This window comes from Mugil cephalus, chromosome 21 (genome assembly GCF_022458985.1).
Source record: "Mugil cephalus isolate CIBA_MC_2020 chromosome 21, CIBA_Mcephalus_1.1, whole genome shotgun sequence".
In the NCBI taxonomy this organism is placed as follows: domain Eukaryota; kingdom Metazoa; phylum Chordata; class Actinopteri; order Mugiliformes; family Mugilidae; genus Mugil; species Mugil cephalus.
This window is the reverse complement of record NC_061790.1, coordinates 6,562,056-6,580,347: the sequence shown is the minus strand read 5'-3', so window position 1 is coordinate 6,580,347 and position 18,292 is coordinate 6,562,056. Positions and strand designations below refer to the sequence as shown.

General features: G+C 43.5%; 1 protein-coding gene across 1 annotated transcript in view; it reads left to right on the top strand.

Moving 5' to 3' along the window:
• Positions 1 to 17,883, top strand: part of LOC124999454 (apolipoprotein B-100-like) — a 35,668-nt gene extending 17,785 nt beyond the window's left edge. Inside the window, 23 exon segments of the mRNA XM_047574371.1 lie at positions 290 to 342; positions 2,418 to 2,781; positions 4,260 to 4,328; positions 5,892 to 5,997; positions 6,759 to 6,946; positions 7,031 to 7,203; positions 7,301 to 7,595; positions 7,698 to 7,791; positions 7,944 to 8,051; positions 8,134 to 8,276; positions 8,677 to 8,797; positions 8,916 to 9,056; positions 9,381 to 9,686; positions 9,826 to 10,053; positions 11,229 to 11,496; positions 11,614 to 11,743; positions 11,837 to 11,971; positions 12,110 to 12,247; positions 13,500 to 13,625; positions 13,930 to 14,001; positions 14,959 to 15,080; positions 16,753 to 16,945; positions 17,719 to 17,883. Coding sequence (XP_047430327.1) covers positions 290 to 342; positions 2,418 to 2,781; positions 4,260 to 4,328; positions 5,892 to 5,997; positions 6,759 to 6,946; positions 7,031 to 7,203; positions 7,301 to 7,595; positions 7,698 to 7,791; positions 7,944 to 8,051; positions 8,134 to 8,276; positions 8,677 to 8,797; positions 8,916 to 9,056; positions 9,381 to 9,686; positions 9,826 to 10,053; positions 11,229 to 11,496; positions 11,614 to 11,743; positions 11,837 to 11,971; positions 12,110 to 12,247; positions 13,500 to 13,625; positions 13,930 to 14,001; positions 14,959 to 15,080; positions 16,753 to 16,945; positions 17,719 to 17,850 — 3,705 coding nt within the window. The 3' untranslated portion in view covers positions 17,851 to 17,883.
• Positions 17,884 to 18,292: the final 409 nt, after the last annotated feature.

Sequence of the window (18,292 nt, the reverse complement as noted above, 5' to 3'; positions counted from 1 at the left end):
ATTTCATTCATTACCCGGTAGCACTGTGAGTGGATTTTTTTTTTTTTTTTAAAGAAATACACGTCTAATTTATAAGATCTTGAATGACAGGCTGATAAACAAATAATGCTAAAGAAACATTTAAACAGCTGTGTACAAAAAGGAGAATTTGCCCTGACATTGTTACACGCATGTCTACGTAGTTCACGCTATTTACAGGGAGGGGGCACTAGCGAAGGCAAACTCTTAGCATTGACTATCCAGCGTTGCTAAATCACCGCTCTCTCTCCAAGGAAACAAAACAATTTAGATTTGGCCTGACGGCGTGCAACAAGCACAGAGCCTCTCTCGACGCGACAAGGCGTGAGTATCTCCCCTTATTTCCCCACGGAGAAAGCTTTGTGAAGCGGCCGCGTTCAAGGCGGCTGCCGTGGTGTGAGTATTTCCCCTTTTGTTTAGCGGTTAAGGCCCCTCTGTTTGGATCTTGAAGGGGGGCCATGTTGTTCAGCCTCTGAGTGTTTGGTTGATGTTTTAGCTCAGCCAGCAGCAACTTGGCAAGTAGCCTCCGCTAGCTCCCATGCTAGCTCTAATGGCTGATTTGGGTTGTTGCACAAAGCACGCGTAGAGTCGAGAAAGGGGTCTTATTTCTGTTTAACTTCGAGGCACTCCAATTAATTGTTAATAGAAATGGCAAATTCACGAATACGAGCGCGATGTTTTAGCGTAGCCGACAAATAATAAACAGAACAGGCCCTTAGCGGTTAGCATTAGCAGCGTAGCTAAGGAGGCTGCGAATGCTAATTCCCCTCAAGTGCCATTAGCTAGCATATATCATGGTCGATATCCGGGTGTGCGAATAAATAAATTGATTGATGCAAAAGCGAAAAAAGTCACGAGTGCACAACAAATTTAATGACGGTTCCAACTGAAGCATTTACAGCGTTGCAACATTTGCGTAAATATAGTGAAGCCGATGAATTAGCTTGTTAGCAGCGGACGTGCTAGCTAGGTTAGCTGGTCAGGTAGCTAAACGCCTGCACGTCGGTTTTTGTCACAGCGACCAAGAAGTCTGTTTGATGTAACATTGCAAGACGTTACGTATATTGAAGACATTCTCGTTTCTAACCGTGGTCGGAGTTATTAACATTTAATTGCATTTCGTGCGCTCCATTTTCTTTGAGTAACACAATAATGGTGGTAGTAGTATAGTTTGCTGGATCGCCAACTAGCATTTAGCATTTAACCACAACGTTACCTAGCAATGTTTGTCATGCAAGCCATCTACATCTTATCAGTCTTTGTTTCGCTCTTGCCGCGATCGATCTTAAGTCGGCAAATCGTTCAATCAGACTCCCCAAAGATCGTCAATGTCCAGTTTCAGTTCTGTAAACATTTTTAGTTTAAAGTCTGACTATTTGAAATGCCGTGGATTGGAGTTAACAGTTCGGTAATTAGTCATGTCCCGGCGAAGAAAATTAAGTGCACCAGTTATCCATTTAGTAGTATTTTAGGTGAAGCCTTTTCATGGGGTCTACTACAAAAGTCCGTTTGTAAGGTTTTCAAATAAGTTAAATGACGACAAACATCACACGTCGTGAATTACAGATTAATTACCTAACCCCTCTAATTAAGACGTATTCACACGGGATTAATTTTACCTGGGACGTCCAGTGATTCATTTATTACGCCCGTACGCCTGTGTTTAATGTGTTGCATTGCACGGGATAAACAAACTGGTGTTTTACTCTAATTTACAATCTTTCTGCCTCACCCCACTGCATGTCGGGGTACAATTTATACTCTGCGACAGCTTAAGTTACTTTACAAATTATAATAGATAATAAAAAAATATATTTTTGATGCTATTTACCATGAGGAAGAAATTACGAACGAATTGGCAATATTTAAATCAGACCAGCCTTTGCACGTGGACATTTTAATGATTTCATCTGTGTAAATGGGCGAATGGTTCAGGGATATCTTGACTTTGCACCCAAACATCTGTCCAAATTTTGAGATATGGCACATCCTTCATAACTGTTAAGTGACACAAGGCAAAATAAGCTGCAAAGTGAGCAAAAGTCCAAAAAAAAAGTAAAAACTCACCCCCAAATCACAAAAATGCTCATTCCCACTGGATTAATATTATCACAGGACCTCTTGTTTTTTTTTTTTTTTTTAATTTGAGATTAAGATCACAGACGATCTCCATGATTATCACAAATTACCAGAAGTCCACAGATAAAACTAGTCCTGTGCAAATAGGGCTTTAGATTAGTTTGCATATAGTTATTGTAGTCTTTCAATTAAATCATATCATGTAATAAGATTCAAGTCAACATATCAAAATGCGCATTTGTATTTCTAAACAGTGCACTGCTAAGTTTGGATGAAGAGTCTATTTCAATGACTAAATAACTGTGTCGTGGTCTGTCTAGGCTTTACCGTGGAATGAGCGTTCCATGCAGCATCCTAGGTATGAATGACGTGGCCTGGCAGGAGACAAGAGGTGGGATGCTGCATGCAAATGGTGCTCCCGAGACCGGGGGTGTCCGAGTTCATGCTGGAGGGCCCCTGGCTTCAGTTGGAGGTGCTGGGCAAGCTCCTGGAGGACCACACTTGCAGGGCATGGACAGGGGAGCTAACGCCACCCCGGGTACCCCACAGCCTCCGCTGAGTGGACGATCTCAGGATGACGCCACGGTTGGATACTTCTTTCAGAGGCAGCCTGGAGAGCAGCTCGTGGGTTGCACCCCCAGCAAGCACCGCTGGCCAACTGGAGATGCTAATCATGTTGATCAGGTAAAGGGCCCCTATTAGAACAGCTATTTCACTGATATTTAGTTTAGTGATGAGGAAATAGGCAGTAATCAGTATTTTCGCACCAACAAAAATAGCACAAATGAGTGAACTTGTGTAATTTCTATTGCTGCATGTTTGGAACACACCAGTTTTTCACAATTAAGGAAATAACTCAACCGATGATGACTCCAGAAAACAAGAAAATCAAGAGACGTCAGTGGGTTTGTTGCTGTCGTGTAGCATCGAATTGTTAGTCACCAGCCAGTATCGCGTCACTTATTTCAGTCACACATGATGACTTGCACATACCAGGATAAGTTGAAACATACAAAAAAATACTGTTGCTGGCAATTTGTCAATGTGTGGATTTAATGACGTTTTAAGGTCCCATCTGTAACTCCAGTTTATGAGACGGTGTGTTCAAGTGCCGTCTGTCTGCATAGCAGAATTAAACCTAAGTAATAATGGTGAATTTGCATTCTGGGTGTAAGGTGAACAGATCACCAAGGTGTGTTCAGACAACGGTCGTGCTGAATTTAAATACTGCAACCCTTTTATTCATAGTGGGCAAACCTGTGAGATGATGGCTTCAGGCATTGTGCTGGCACAACAGGGGTGCCAACACACTGCGTTATCACAAAGATAACCGAGCCAGAGTTGTAATATCTCGTCTGACAGTATTAGAATCTGACGTGTAGTGTTTTGATATCTGATAAACCGTCAAACTTAATTTGTTAGTCAGATTAAACATCCCGGTGTCTTTGCTATGACCCAGTTTCACATGCAAGGCATGTAAACTCTTCACAAAACGCTGCAACACTGCCAAAACCTGAACCATCGGAAATGTTTGTTGTTGTTTTTTTAAACTTATTTCAATTTCAGGCTGTTCAGTTTCACGTAACCCAGGTCAATTCTCCCTATAAAGGATCAAGTGTAATCCCTCTTCTCTTTAGAGATCTTCATTTGTGTGTGTTTTAGATTTACTTGTTTGGGTCCATAAATCTGTACAAAGGTCCATCTTCAGTTTGTTACGACCCCATTCCCAGTGCATGTCTGAGACCTTTGTTCAACAGGCCCCCATGTGCACAGTTGATTGAGCTCGGTTTTATTACCCAACGTTATAAAAAAGAAAGATTTTGTCTTAGGGAGACTGATTGCATTGCTCCCATTTCCAGAGTTTTATCCTCATTTATAAACCATATTGACAGGGTGGTTCTAGTAACAGATTGTATGTTATTAGTCGTGTACACCCAGTCGTGACTGGTTATTTGTAAGACTTAATGCAAAAATCCGCCTATTACGGATAAAAGATCTTTTTCTCGGATGAACAGTTGTTTTTAAACTATTTAGGCTGTTTTTCATAATTCATTATTTCACTAAAATTTTCTGGTTACAGTTCAGTGATTATGTGTGAATAATCTTAAATTTAAACAGGCTGGTAAAATTATTCCCCAACCTCCTTCTGTCTTGTGCCTCAGGTCCGTGCCGTGGATGAAATGAACTATCAATTTCAAGCTCTAGCTTTGGAGTCCAGGGGCATGGGAGAGGTAAGTTGTTTTGTTTTTTTGTCCTAACATTGTCTATTTGGGACTCTTGTTTGGTTTTCAATCAAATGTAATACTTAAAGTTTGTTCACACACATTTAGGTTGCTATTTTTTTTTTTATTTTTTATAAAGAATATGTTCTGCAAGGCCCCTTTCCCAAGGGCAGGTGTTTATTCAAGTTCAAGATGTATGAACTTGTATAGAGATACACAGATAAAGGCTGATAACGATAACACTTTCCCCCTCTTTCTGTTTGCTTTAGCCAGTACGATACACAATGTTAATCTTAGAAAAATTAACAGATTTACCTTCCTCTGTGCTTATTTACATTTATGAGGAAACATCAGTGTTTAAGTTGGCATTAAAAATATAAACATGTATTGTTAAACTGGTCTAATGACTTCCTTCTTTTGTGTTTTCTATATGTATACATAAAACCAGACTTATTAATGGCCCAATGCCCTGTGAGCTGTTAAAATATGCAAGGCCGTGGCATGAACCGTCTCAAACACGTCTGTGGCATCATTAAATCATCCACCCGGTCTATTAGACATCATCTTTAAGATAAAGCTGATTAAGTTCAGCTCTCATTCCCAGCTCTGTTATTTACACCGACTCTACTATTGTGGTTCTGTCCGCAAACGATTATAAACCGATATGTGCACTATATCAACTATGGATGTAGAGAGAGCAGCTGGTTCACTGTAGGGGGAGTGGTCCAAGACATCACATTTCAGTAATGTTATGTTGTACTCGTTCAGCAGGTTTAATAACTGCTTTGTACTGTGTCCCTCAGTGGAAATTTTTTTTTTTTTGCACATGCAGGAAAAAGCACGGGTGTCATTAACTTAAGCAAACTATAACTTAAAGTTAGCGTCACACCCTCTGAGGTGCTTCCTCTGGTTTTTGATAATGCTTCCCTTCCTGGTTGGCACGGACACAGTAAAGGAGCAAACACAGTCGCTCATAAGTTAGTTTTAAGCGGCATGCGTTGCATTATAAGGCAAAATTAACTGAAAATTCAACATTGAAACAATATTTGATCACATAGTATTAGCTACTGATACGTTATCTGGATCGTTGTGAGCTGTACAGCGTCCTTTTTATTCAGAACTGAGATGAATATAAATCCTCACACTCCAGCAGCTGTTTTATAAAATAAAAATGCTCAACTCAAGTATTTTGGAGTCGTGTGGTCGTAATAATAACTGGTAGTTTTAATCGTGAGTCGGGGGCCCATTACCAGACGAGCATGACTCTGAAAGTAATACACTGTGCTAATCTGCCAGATGGTGTTATCACTTCTCTTAATCATCCGCCGTTTAGTAATATTTGTTTTTTATTGCGGAGGCAGCACATGCTAAATGAACTCGGGCTCAGACATTTCTGTTCCAAGCATCTGGTTACATGGAGAAAATTAGACGGCTCCAATAGTAATTGATTGAATCACATGGTGTGTGCAAACACACACATCGTTATACCCTGGTTGTATTTCAAGTACTACTACAGTTGTTGTGTGCCTGTTAAAATATATATAAATAAATGTGTGTGTGTTTTTTGTGTAGCTTTTGCCAGCTAAAAAGCTCTGGGATTCTGATGAGTTGGCCAAGGATGGAAGGAAGGGGATGCTTCTTGGAGAGGAGTGGAGGGACAATGCGTGGGGACCGTCCCGTGAGTGGCTCCTATGTCTTTCTTATATAATCTAGTGTGTGTGTTTGTATTCGTTAAGAAGACATGGTCACGTCTGACTGTACATTGTTTATGTTACTTTTAAGTGTTTTAGTGGAGCATGAAAACCTTGAGGTATAAAAGCTATTAGTGTTTAAATATAGTTTAAAAATTTTGTTTTATTTCTGAAGCTAATGAAGTAGTGTTCATTTCCACACTATTGAGACGGTCACGTTCATTGTAGGTCGGCGAAGGAATGTGTGTAACATTTTTCCTGCACTCATACACTTTTCATTAGTCTGCTACATGTGAACTTATGGTAATGTGAAACAAAGGCCCGATAGTTTAAGAACACAGCACTTAACACGTGTGAAAAGGGCCGAGTATGTATAGGAAAATATAAATCCAAATGTGTGGCGGAGGGAGCATTATGATTGTGACTCCTCACTAGTCTGTACAGTGTGTTATCATCAAACCATGAAGACGGGATAATGTCCAGGTGACTGTTCATCAGCTGAAGTACAGTAAAAGTTGGCTGATGCTGCAGGACTGAAGCCCTAAAGTGATGTTAAACTATTACAGAATGACACAAAACCTAAAAAATAAAAACATATTCAGTCAGTATTCAGTCAATCAATAACGTGATGTGGAATATCCCTTCATGCCAGACCTCCTTAAAATATGTCTGAGCTTAAGTTGTGCTGTTTGGACCACATGAAGCAGGCTCTGCGGGGTTCACTTAACACTGCTTGTATTGGATTCAGACCATTCAGTGTCCCAGCCGATCATGGTGCAGCGGCGACCAGGCCCCGGTTTCCACGGGAACGGCGACGCCAACTCTGTGCTGTCACCTCGCTCGGAGGGCGGAGGCCTGGGCGTGAGCATGGTCGAGTACGTACTGAGCTCCTCTCCCGGTGACAAGATGGAGGGTCGCTACAGGAACGGTGGATATGTAAGTCGGCCCTCCCTCCCTTAACGCAAGCTTATCTCCAAGTGTTTTAAGTTCGACAGTGACGTCGTATTTTCACAAATGCAGGGTGGGGGAGATGCCGACCAAGACGGGAGAGAGAAGAGCGATGCCCAAGAGAAGGTGTCCCCCTTTGAGGAGGACAAGAGCCCAGAGATGAAGGTGGGAGAGGAGAACGATCCCGCCAAAGCCAACGGAAGAGGTCTTCTAAATGGCATGGACAGAGACTGCAAAGACTTCAAGTAGGTGTTGTGAAAGCTGCTGAACTGGACCTCGTGTCTGGATTCCTTTTTAGAAGTGTGACGTAGTGCTGACACTACCCCTTGTTTGCTTTTCCAGTCCAACTCCCGGAAGCCGCCAAGCTTCCCCCACCGAGGCCGTGGAGAGGATGGGCCCCAGCCAGACAGGGCTGGAGATGATGGGACAGCACCACCCCCACGCCCTCCAACAACAGAACCCCGCCCAAAACAAGGTCCCGACCGAGGACTTCCAGAACCAGGAAGCCCAGAACATGGGGGGCATGGAGCAGCAGGCCGGCGTGGAGTCCCTACAGTTCGACTACGCTGGGAACCAGATTCAGGTGGACTCCTCAGGGACTCCAGTAGGACTGTTTGACTACAACTCTCAGCAGCAGGTCTGTTGAAACCTGAAGCGTATTAATTAAAGGGGTTTTCCTGTGGGGTTGCTAAACAGACGGTGATTTATTTCTTTCTTTCTTTTTTTTTTCCTCCCCCAGTTGTTCCAGCGATCTAATACCCTCACTGTTCAACAGCTCACTGCGGCTCAGCAACAACAATATGCCCTGGCTGCCGCTCAGCAGCAGCATCTCGGTACGACGGGCTGTGTTTGCTCTTCGTGTAACATAATTTGAAAAAAAACTTTGTCTCAAGTGGTATTTAGCCCGTTTGACGTTTCACAGACGTTTGAATGAGATTTAATATGGAAATATGAATTGAATTACTTCTTCTCCTTTATTCCCCAGCTGGACTTGCTCCTGCATTTGTGCCAAACCCTTACATCATTAATGCTGCCCCTCCGGGAACTGATCCCTACACTGCCGCTGGGCTGGCGGCAGCGGCCACGCTCGCAGGTGATCATACAATTTCCGATACTGTCAGAAGATGAACCGATGCGTAAGATGTGTGTGTGTGACTTCAGTATGGTCTTTTTAGGCCCCACAGTTGTTCCACCACAGTACTACGGCGTCCCCTGGGGAGTGTACCCTGCCAATCTTTTCCAGCAACAGGCTGCAAATACTGCCAATCACTCGGCTAATCAGCAAGCATCCAATCAGGGACCAGGCCCAGGCCAACAGGTAGGAATTATCTACGTTTTATCCTTTAGTCACAATGTTTTTTTGCGTATTCATAGATGAATTATTCTCTATTCTATTACATTTACACTGTATTTTTTTTTATTTCTATCGTTTGAGCTAAAAGTGGATGAATTTGGTTGGAAAAATATTGTATCCCATACTTGTGTGCAGCCATCGGGGCAACATTTGATTCAAAACACGGCAACGGTTGTGAGGCTGGTTGTTTATGTTGCCAGGCAACTGTGAAATCTGACCAGTTAACAGATGAGGCATTTTAGCTCAGCTCAGCTCTGCTTAAAGTTTCAATGCAAAGTTGAAAAGGCCACTAATTGCAGAGAATGCTGGGTACCTTTCATTACGGTGTCAGTCTGACTGTATTCATACCTTTTTTTCCCCCCAGGTGATGCGCCAAGGAACTAACCAGCGACCTCTTACACCTGGGCAAGGACAACAGAGTCAGCAGGAATCTTTAGCTGCAGCCGCTGCTGCAAACCCTGCATTGGCATACGCAGGAATGTCAGGTTGGTCACTTGATGCAATCACCATGTCACGGTTCACAAATTTGATGTTAATACTCTGTTAGTAATATTAGTAATGCATTGATTTAGTCATCGTGTTTTGTGTTCATGGTCTCTTCAGGTTATCAGGTTTTGGCCCCCGCAGCCTACTACGACCAGACTGGGGCCCTGGTGATGGGTCCTGGTGCCCGAACCGGTCTGGGTGGCCCAGTTCGTCTAGTCCAGACCCCTCTTCTCATCAACCCTGCGGCCGCACAAGCTGGTAGGACCCCACCCGTTTGCATTACAGATGAATGTGTCGGAATTAAGTTCTACAGGATGAAATGTTTAACTATTGATACGATTCGATTTATTAGTATCAAAGTCTGATTCAATAGCAAAACTGAGATTAGCCTTGAGAGTTAGACTTGCTTATTAAAAAGTTGGATAAAAACACAAATTTACAACTTAAAAATGTGTCATTTCAACATCATGTGATTTTTAACTGACCAGAAAACAATCTTGCATACGAGAACTAATTAATTTAGTCCCGCTAAGGACCTTGCGGTCACGTGATCTCACCCTCCTCCCCCGTCTTCTCAATCAGCAGCTGCAGTGTCGGCATCTGGCTCTGGTAACAACATGTCCGGTCCCCCAGCCAACGGACTGTACCGCTCCATGCCTCAGCCTCAGCCCCAGCCCCAGCAGCAGCAGGCCCCGCCGCCCAGCAGCGGCCTCCCCTCCAGCTCATTCTACGGCTCCGGGTCGGTCCCCAACACCTCCCAGAGCAGCTCCCTTTTCTCACACACCTCTGCTGCCCCACCACCTCCGAGCTCCTCCCTGGGCTTCAGCAGCACCGGCGGCTCCCTGGGTGTCGGCCTGGGCTCTGCCCTCGGAGGCTTCGGCTCCTCTGGTCAGTCATTAAAAGCGCGACTTCTTAACTATTCTCCCATCTTTTTTTGCCTGCTGTTTGAATGCATTTTGTTGGGGGTGGGGGGGCAAGAAGGCTGTTTTCTTAAACTGCTTCTCCGTTATTATCATTTACTTTACAGTGTCCAGCTCCACCAGTAGTAGTGTGTCTCGCAGGGACTCCCTCTTGGCAAGTTCTGACCTCTACAAGCGAGGGGGCAGCAGTTTAACTCCCATTGGCCAACCTTTTTACAACAGCCTGGGTTACTCCTCTTCACCCAGCCCCATCGGCCTCACACCAGGTCACTCCCCACTCACTCCTCCACCTTCTCTGCCCTCCTCTCATGGATCCTCTTCCAGCCTTCACCTAGGTAGGCTTAACAGCAACAAGCATTTACCATCGTCGTTTATCGGGAATGTTCAGTAGCAGCAGCAAAGAGACGATTCCTAATCATCCCTCGCATATAGTGGGATTCTCTTTGTAGCTGACGGCTTTTAAGAAGAACAAAAAGTAATTTGTTTCTTTACAGTAAATGTTTCTAATAGTCAAATGTCAATCAGTTGGTCATCACCTCTTTCTTCAGATTACACATCCACTTTGCTTTGCCAAAGGAGTTTTCACCTACCATTGCCAAATGATTTCTTGTTGCTACACGTGTGCTACTGTGTGTATGTCCCTTTAGTTGATATGTCCTGAGGGCTTTTGAGTTTGCACACTATTGTGTAAGTAGCGTTTTGGACCGTGATTGATTATGTTTGCTCGTGTTATGATGTCATAGTCGTGTTTGTGCTTGTGTAAAGCCCAGAGATGCTTTCCTCCTCTAGATGATTGTGAAAGCGGCCTTGTAAATGTCAGACTCTGTTCATATGTGATTCATTCTATACATGGATGGATGGATGGATCAGCCACAACATTATGACCACTGACAGATGACGGTAACTTAGATTATAACGATTTAACGTAGATTATCCTGTCACATTTCATTGTTGTTATGCTGGGAAACGCCTGGAAACCTGGCATTTGTGACAACATGCAACATGTAGCACCAGACACTCACACCCCATACCAATGACATTCCTTGATGGGAGCAGCCGTCCCCAGCAAGATGCAGCCTGACACAGACAAAAATGGTTTAGGAACAACTTTAAATAAAAAAAAAAAAAAAAAAAACGTGAAAAAAGCACAAGTTGTTGACCTGGTCTCCAAATTCACTAGATCCTAAACTGTTTAAAATCCATAGAGGCCCCTCCCTTTAACCTATAGGACCCCAATACACCCTCAGAAGGCCCATGTCCATTCTGTACAGTATTAGGAAGGTGGTGATAATGTTACGCTTGATCGGTATGTGTGGAATTTAATTTATATAAGAGAACGTTTTTTGTTTTTTTGCCACATCACTGACATTGAACTGATGTAGGAACAGATATTTTAACTTTCAGTGTGAAAGTCTGATGTGTTACGTCGTCAGCTTCAGGGGTGACTCCCAAAAACCCCCAGACTGTTTTCCTGTTACAGTGTCGCCCTCTTCTCGTCGTGTGAACCTAGGTGGCCTGACAAATGGCAGCGGGCGTTACATTTCTGCGGCTCCCGGAGCCGAGGCCAAATACCGAAGCGCCGGCGGCACGTCCAGCCTGTTCAACTCCACCAGTCAGCTGTTCCCGCCGTCCCGGCCCCGCTACAGCCGCTCCGACGTCATGCCGTCCGGACGCAGCCGCCTGCTGGAAGACTTCAGGAACAACCGCTTCCCGAACCTCCAGCTCCGTGACTTGCCAGGGCACATGGTGGAGTTTTCTCAAGACCAGCATGGATCCAGGTGAATGATCTGTTCTTTTTTTTTTTTTTTAAGGCTTGAAGTGCAGCGGGATCTGAGCGTTGCTCAAATGCAGCGTTTATTCTCTCTAAACTCTTTGTGCTAATCTTGTCCCTCTAGATTTATACAACAGAAGCTAGAGAGGGCCACTCCTGCTGAGAGGCAGATGGTGTTTGGAGAGATTCTGCAAGCAGCATACCAACTGATGACTGATGTATTTGGGAACTATGTCATCCAAAAGTTCTTTGAGGTTGGCACCGTCTTCTCAGTAATCACACAATAAGAGCCACAACAGAGGCTCTGTTTTCTGTAGCATATAATCAAAATAATTTCCTTGATTCAGTTTGGAAGTGCAGACCAGAAGCTGGCTTTGGCGACACGCATTCGTGGACACGTCCTCCCCCTGGCTTTGCAGATGTATGGTTGCAGAGTGATTCAGAAAGCTTTGGAGTCCATTTCCTCAGACCAGCAGGTAATTGTAAGTGAGATTTCACTTCCTTTTTAACTTTTTTTTTTTTTTGCATTTATTTTGAGCACATTAACGTGGTTTAAATTCAGTCAGTGTGACATCCGTAACAATTTCACCTCCATCCCCCCAAAATCTCCTCACTTTTAGAGCGACATTGTCCGTGAGTTGGATGGCCACGTGTTGAAGTGTGTGAAGGACCAGAATGGAAACCATGTGGTGCAGAAGTGCATTGAATGCGTCCAGCCTCAGGCCCTGCAGTTCATTATTGATGCCTTCCAGGGACAGGTGGGTTTATTGTTACGAGAACAAGCTCCGTGGCAGTTGCTGCTTCGTCTTATCAGTTTTTTAAACCAGTTGCACCAGTTTAGTTTTGTCTGTCTGGTCCGTGATCTTCAGAGCGTGGCAAATTCATGGTGTTCGTTTCACGTGTTTCACACGTGATGTGATTCAACAGCATGTCTCTCATTTGCTTTGTATAACAATACAATAAGGCAAAAACATACATGAACATAAACACGGATGATTCTGATAAATGGCAAATAATTATATTGAAAAAATTATGTCTGTGGGAAAAAGTACTGATAGAAAGGATAATCTTGCTTATGTAGTTGCAGAAAATTGTAAGATTATGATCGACTGTGATCCATGTGAATGACTAAATAACGAATGGTCCATGAACATTGACATGTCTCCTTATATTTATATGGACCAGATTTCAACGCCACCAAATACAATACTAAAGTATGACTTTTTGGTACTTTATGCAACACAGCTCCAGCGGTCATGACCTATAGTTCCCCTTTATTTGGAAAAGAGGGTTAGCCTCAGTTTCAGTTGGTTTAAGTTAGTTTTAGGTCGTTTCAGTTATGATAAATGTAGCTAAATAAAAGATGCTTACGCTGAGAGCTTTACTGAGAAAGACTGTTTTATTTTTATTTATGGTTGGGACTGAAATAGGTTCTGTCGGCCGCAACTACACCAACACAACAACATCCACACCGTTGTCTGACAGCCCTCCAGAACGTAACTCAAGAAGTAACTTCAAAAAAGACAGCATAAATTAATATCACCTAATATTATTAATATTAAATGTGAACCACAACACCAGGTTTCTTTGCCTAGATTCCAGTTGTTTCTTCATAATACATTCACTTCTCTTTGACAGAGATATCTGTAAAAATATATCTCCTATAACTGCTTTTCAAATCTGGTAGTCAAACTTAATTAATTTTACAAGTTAGACTCTATTAAAGCCTATGTTTCAAACTAATGCTGCTAATCTCAATGCTCGGCTGTCACGTTTTACCACTCTGGCCGTAACCACAGAGACTTCCACTTCCTGTGACGACGCGTGCATACTCTCTACTGTAGAAGGTTTATTTCTTAGGTCTTTAATCTTTTTAGTAGCATAAAAACAGTCTTTAGATTCTGTTCTCTCTCTCCTCTTGAGGACAGCACCATTATTGTATTTTCCCGTTTATACTGATCTAATCCAACGTTAACCTTTTTATTTATTTTATTTGATGTTTTTTTGCAGGTGTTTGTGCTCTCCACTCACCCTTACGGCTGCAGAGTCATCCAAAGGATTTTGGAGCACTGCACCCAGGAGCAGACTCTGCCCATCCTGGAGGAGCTGCATCAGCACTCTGAACAGCTGGGCCAGGTGAGCACATCTGTCTCCAGTCCGTCCCATTTTTGAGAACCGCAACAAAGTGACTTTTTTTTTTTTTACCTTTTGCTAGACGTGTCGTTATGTTCTGCCGTTGAGATGTGTCTCGTGTATTTGCATGTCTCCTTCCATGTTTGAACATTTCATTGTATTTAGCCTGTCATTGTTGCTGTCTAGTCGTGGTCTGCTAAGTGTAAAAGTGAAAAGGATGAATGTATTTGTACTTGTTAGCATTCATTACATCTGACGTATGTGATTATTTAAACATCCACCCTGCCCCCTCACTTATTCCATCTAGAAATATCAAGGCGTATCATTGGAGATGACACCCAAAACATATTATACAGTGTCCCGTGATGCACTGTTCAAGGTCAGAGCAATTTGCCTCTCTCTCGCGGATGTCCCCGTCCTCCCTTCCTCTTTCCCCTTCTTATCTTTCCTCTTTTCTCTGCAGACTCTTACTTTAACATTTAGTTTCCCAACTCTTCTACAGGCCTTTCCTAACCCACTGAGCCGCCTCTTCCTGCCTCCCCCATCCCCCCCCCCCTTCTCTTGCTTTATGCCACAGAGGATTCACAAGGCACATGCTTACCGACTTGTCTGATGATCCCTCTTTCGCCGCCACAGCATTTTCTGCTCAATCTGTTTTTGTTTTATTCCTCGTTTTCCTCTTCATTTCAAGTGTGTAATAGTCTGATTTAAAAAAAAAAAAAAAAAAAACATTTCTCAGAGTTAAAACTCTATGAACAAAAAGTGTTGACAAGTAATGCTTGAATCACTTCACCTTAAACTCCGAGAGCAGCAGGCTCTTGTTAAAAACAGATTGACGGGAAATGTGTTTGAAGGCAGGTGCTTAGAAAATCAAAGGTGGAGATAACATTACCTACCCAACAAATCACTCCTTTAACAAGATTGACAGTTGATAGTGGTGATATTTGTTGCTTGGTCAGGTGAGTTCTCGTCTCCATCTCGTCACACTAAAATTACGTCCATGACTGTCTGTCACCCATTTCTGAAGGGGCAAAGATGCTACTGGTTGTGTTGCCTGGTCTGCAACACCCCCAAACCAGCAGCATCTGTCTTGTCTGACCTTCCGCAGTGATGACGTAAGGGTATTCGCAGCACTACAAATGGGGGTGTCACTCATTCGTCAGCCTATCATTGTAGAGATGCATGATTATCTCACACTAGTCGAGACCAGTGGTGAAAAGTAGTGCATGAGTGTCAATCACATTAAAAGGGTGTCTCTGTGATTTATTTATTTTTCTCTCTTGTTACCTTTGCTGTGGCTTTACCCTCGCACTCACATCTCCGCTGCCCCCTGCAGGATCAGTACGGTAACTACGTCATCCAGCATGTTCTGGAGCACGGACGACCCGAAGATAAGAGCAAGATAGTGGCAGAGGTTCGTGGGAAGGTGCTCGTCCTGAGTCAGCATAAGTTTGCAAGGTAAGCCGTGTTTTATGACATTATGTAAACGGTTATATGGAAGGGGAATGAGTTCTGAGTAACTTGCTGGCTGTTGCTACACACACACACACACACACACACACACAATATATACTGTATTATATTGGCTAGAAAAATCAGAAAAATAGTTCTCTAATAACCTGAGATCCTCAGGATTCCAGCAGCACCAGGAGTAAGTAGAACAGTTTTATCAGGCCGACATTAACTATATCGTTCTGCAGTTCCTTTTCCTCCTCTGTGCACCTTGGTAACCCCAGAAATACAACTTTGTCTGCAGCAACATCTTTCTTTGACTCTTTTGCATGACTATAGAGGGTATGCATTGACGTCACCTCCACCTGGGATCACGCCCCCAAGTGGCAAAAATATGGCAAAACGTATTAGTAAATGCAGCGAGACCGGGAAAAAATGTGATTATCACATCAAATTAATGACAGTTGGACTCGACTATGATCCATGTGATCGACCAAATAACAAATGGTCCACAAACATTCACATGTGGCCAGAAATCAGTTCTCCTGATATTTATATGGACCTGATTTCAATGCCTCGACATCTTTACTTACACTAAAGTATGACCTTTTTGGTGCTTTAGCACAAAACCATTGGAGCTGTGTTGTATAGAGTACGACCTTATTTGGAAAAGTGAATTAGCCTCAGTTTCAGTTAGTTTTAGTTCATTTAAGTGATGATAAATGTAACTAAATACAGATGCTAATGCTAAGAGCTTTACTGTAGCATCAGACCGGACGTTAAAATGATGACGAGGTCATCGCGAATATTCCATTTATTGTTTTGTCATTTACTGTTGGAACTGAAATAATTACTGTCGACCGTAACTACGCAACAACAACAACAACAACACAGACAAACTTATCTGAAAGCCCTCCAGGAAGTTACTTAAGGGCTGACTTCATCAAAAAAAAAAATACAGCATAAAAAGGTTTCCGCTTCTTTTCGGAGCCTGTAAAATACATCTCTGACAGCTTTTCAAATCTGTTGGTACAGTCAATTACACGATGGCTCTTCCCCTTTTTATTCAAGTTTAGATGTTATTAAAGCCCGTGATGCATCTTAATGCAGCTAATCTCCATGCTCATCTATCTCAGTGGCTGTAACCACGGAAACTTCCGCTTCCTGTGACATCTCGTGCATGCCCTCTGTAAAACACATCCAACTCTGTGTCAATCAAAAATGTCATGTCTCGAAATGACCAGGAGACTGCAGACAAACGATCTGACGAAGGGTTTAAAGACATAAGTAAATAAGTATTGAACCCAAAACTTAAGTGATGCAGTGGCAACATTTACAGTGTCAACAGTGAACTCACCACGATACCAAGACAGGAAGCACCAGCACATTTTAGGAACCAGCTCAAGATAACCAGCAGGAAACCATGGTATTGAAACAATATTGTGACACAACACAAAGTTCTGTGCGAAAAGAAGAACACGCGTTGCTTGTGGAAAGACGATGAACGTGAAAAGGCCTTTAAGCCTTAAAGATGTATTTGCTCGCAAATCGGTCGATCACGCCAACGCAACCCCTCAGCAACAAATGGGGAAGACACTTAAAATAGTGTGAAGACACTTGTGTCTTTGACCTCAGTCTTTCTTGTGAATTTCTGACAGTACTTTTTTTAAATTTCCAGTAACGTTGTGGAGAAGTGCGTGATCCACTCCTCACGCGCGGAGAGAGCTCTGCTGATCGACGAAGTGTGCTGCCAGAAGGACGGCCCCCACAGCGCCTTGTACACCATGATGAAGGACCAGTACGCCAACTACGTTGTCCAAAGAATGATCGACATGGCGGAACCCGCTCAGCGTAAAATCATCATGCACAAGGTGAGTTGAGCTGCGACGTGTCTACGCGTACTGGTTCATGAAGCTGGATGGCGTTCGCGCTTGAAGGGATGCGCGTCTGACAAACGCCGGAAAATATTGTGCTTATGAGCTCACGGTATATGCACCAAGTTCGTGCTTGAATGATCTCTTCCTGGATAAGAGGTGGGTGGAGCTGTGCAGGTTTTATGATCTGATAATACAGGACTCCACCCAGAACAAAGCATACATAATAAGAGTGTATTTTGGCCCACCCTGACCGTGAGGCGTCGGTGTTTACCCGACGAATCTGCTGGAAACACAGAAGAAGTAATAGTTGTTGTTTTTTTTCCCCAAGTGTATTGACAAGACTGAAAGCGGCCTTTGTTCGCCGTGGTCATCTTCCTTTAGTGAATGAATTCAAAGCTCCATTCATCTTCTCAACTCGGTTGTTCACTTGTTTGAACAACTTGTTGTTTCGCTGCCACTCCCAGAAACCCATTGGGTCACCTGACGTCTCGCCTGTGTGGTTCAAACATGTGTAGAAAGAAAATATTTATTCAGCAGTTCTGCTCGAACGTGAACCGTCGCTGTTGCGTTCGGTCTGTTCTTTCAGTCGTTTTAGTGGGACACGAATGTGGCAAATGATTAAGAAGTCTTTAATTCCCGATCGCAGAAATTCTCCCAGCAGGCATTAAAACCACAAAACGTACTTGAAGTAAGGTTAACCAGCTGGTCGTCAGATTAAACCAGATTACCTTTGAGGTTACTGACCTGTGTCTCCTCCTCTCCCTCAGATCCGGCCTCACATTGCCACTCTCCGTAAGTACACTTACGGGAAGCACATTCTGGCCAAGCTAGAGAAGTACTACATGAAGAGCGGCTCTGAGCTGGGTCCCATCGGCGGCCCCACGAACGGCCTCATGTAGTCTGGTCGACATCCCGAGTCCCCCCCTTACCCCCACCCCGGAGAAGCGGAGCCCCCAAAACACCCCCCCCCCCCCCCCCCCCCCCCCCCCACCTGTTCTGTGAGAGATGCTCCTTAGCCATAGGGGTTAGCCTTTGACACACTCTGTCATCCCATTTTTGGGGGAAATTACCAAAAACTAAAAAAATAAAAGAGAGAGAGAGAAACGACAAGTCATCTTCACCTAAGAACGCTGTGACAACTGACCCCTGCCACTCTGCCCCCCCTGGTGCAGGTGTCCCCCAGCGTGGCCCCCCCACCCCCCAGGGGACGCACAGTCAGCAGGCTGGTTTTGTTTTGTTTTTTTTTGTTTTTGTTTTTTTTTTGTTGTAATTTTGTTTTTTTTCTTTTTGCTTTTTTTTTTCCTGGGTAAAGCACAAGCCCATTGTTAATGATGTAATTGA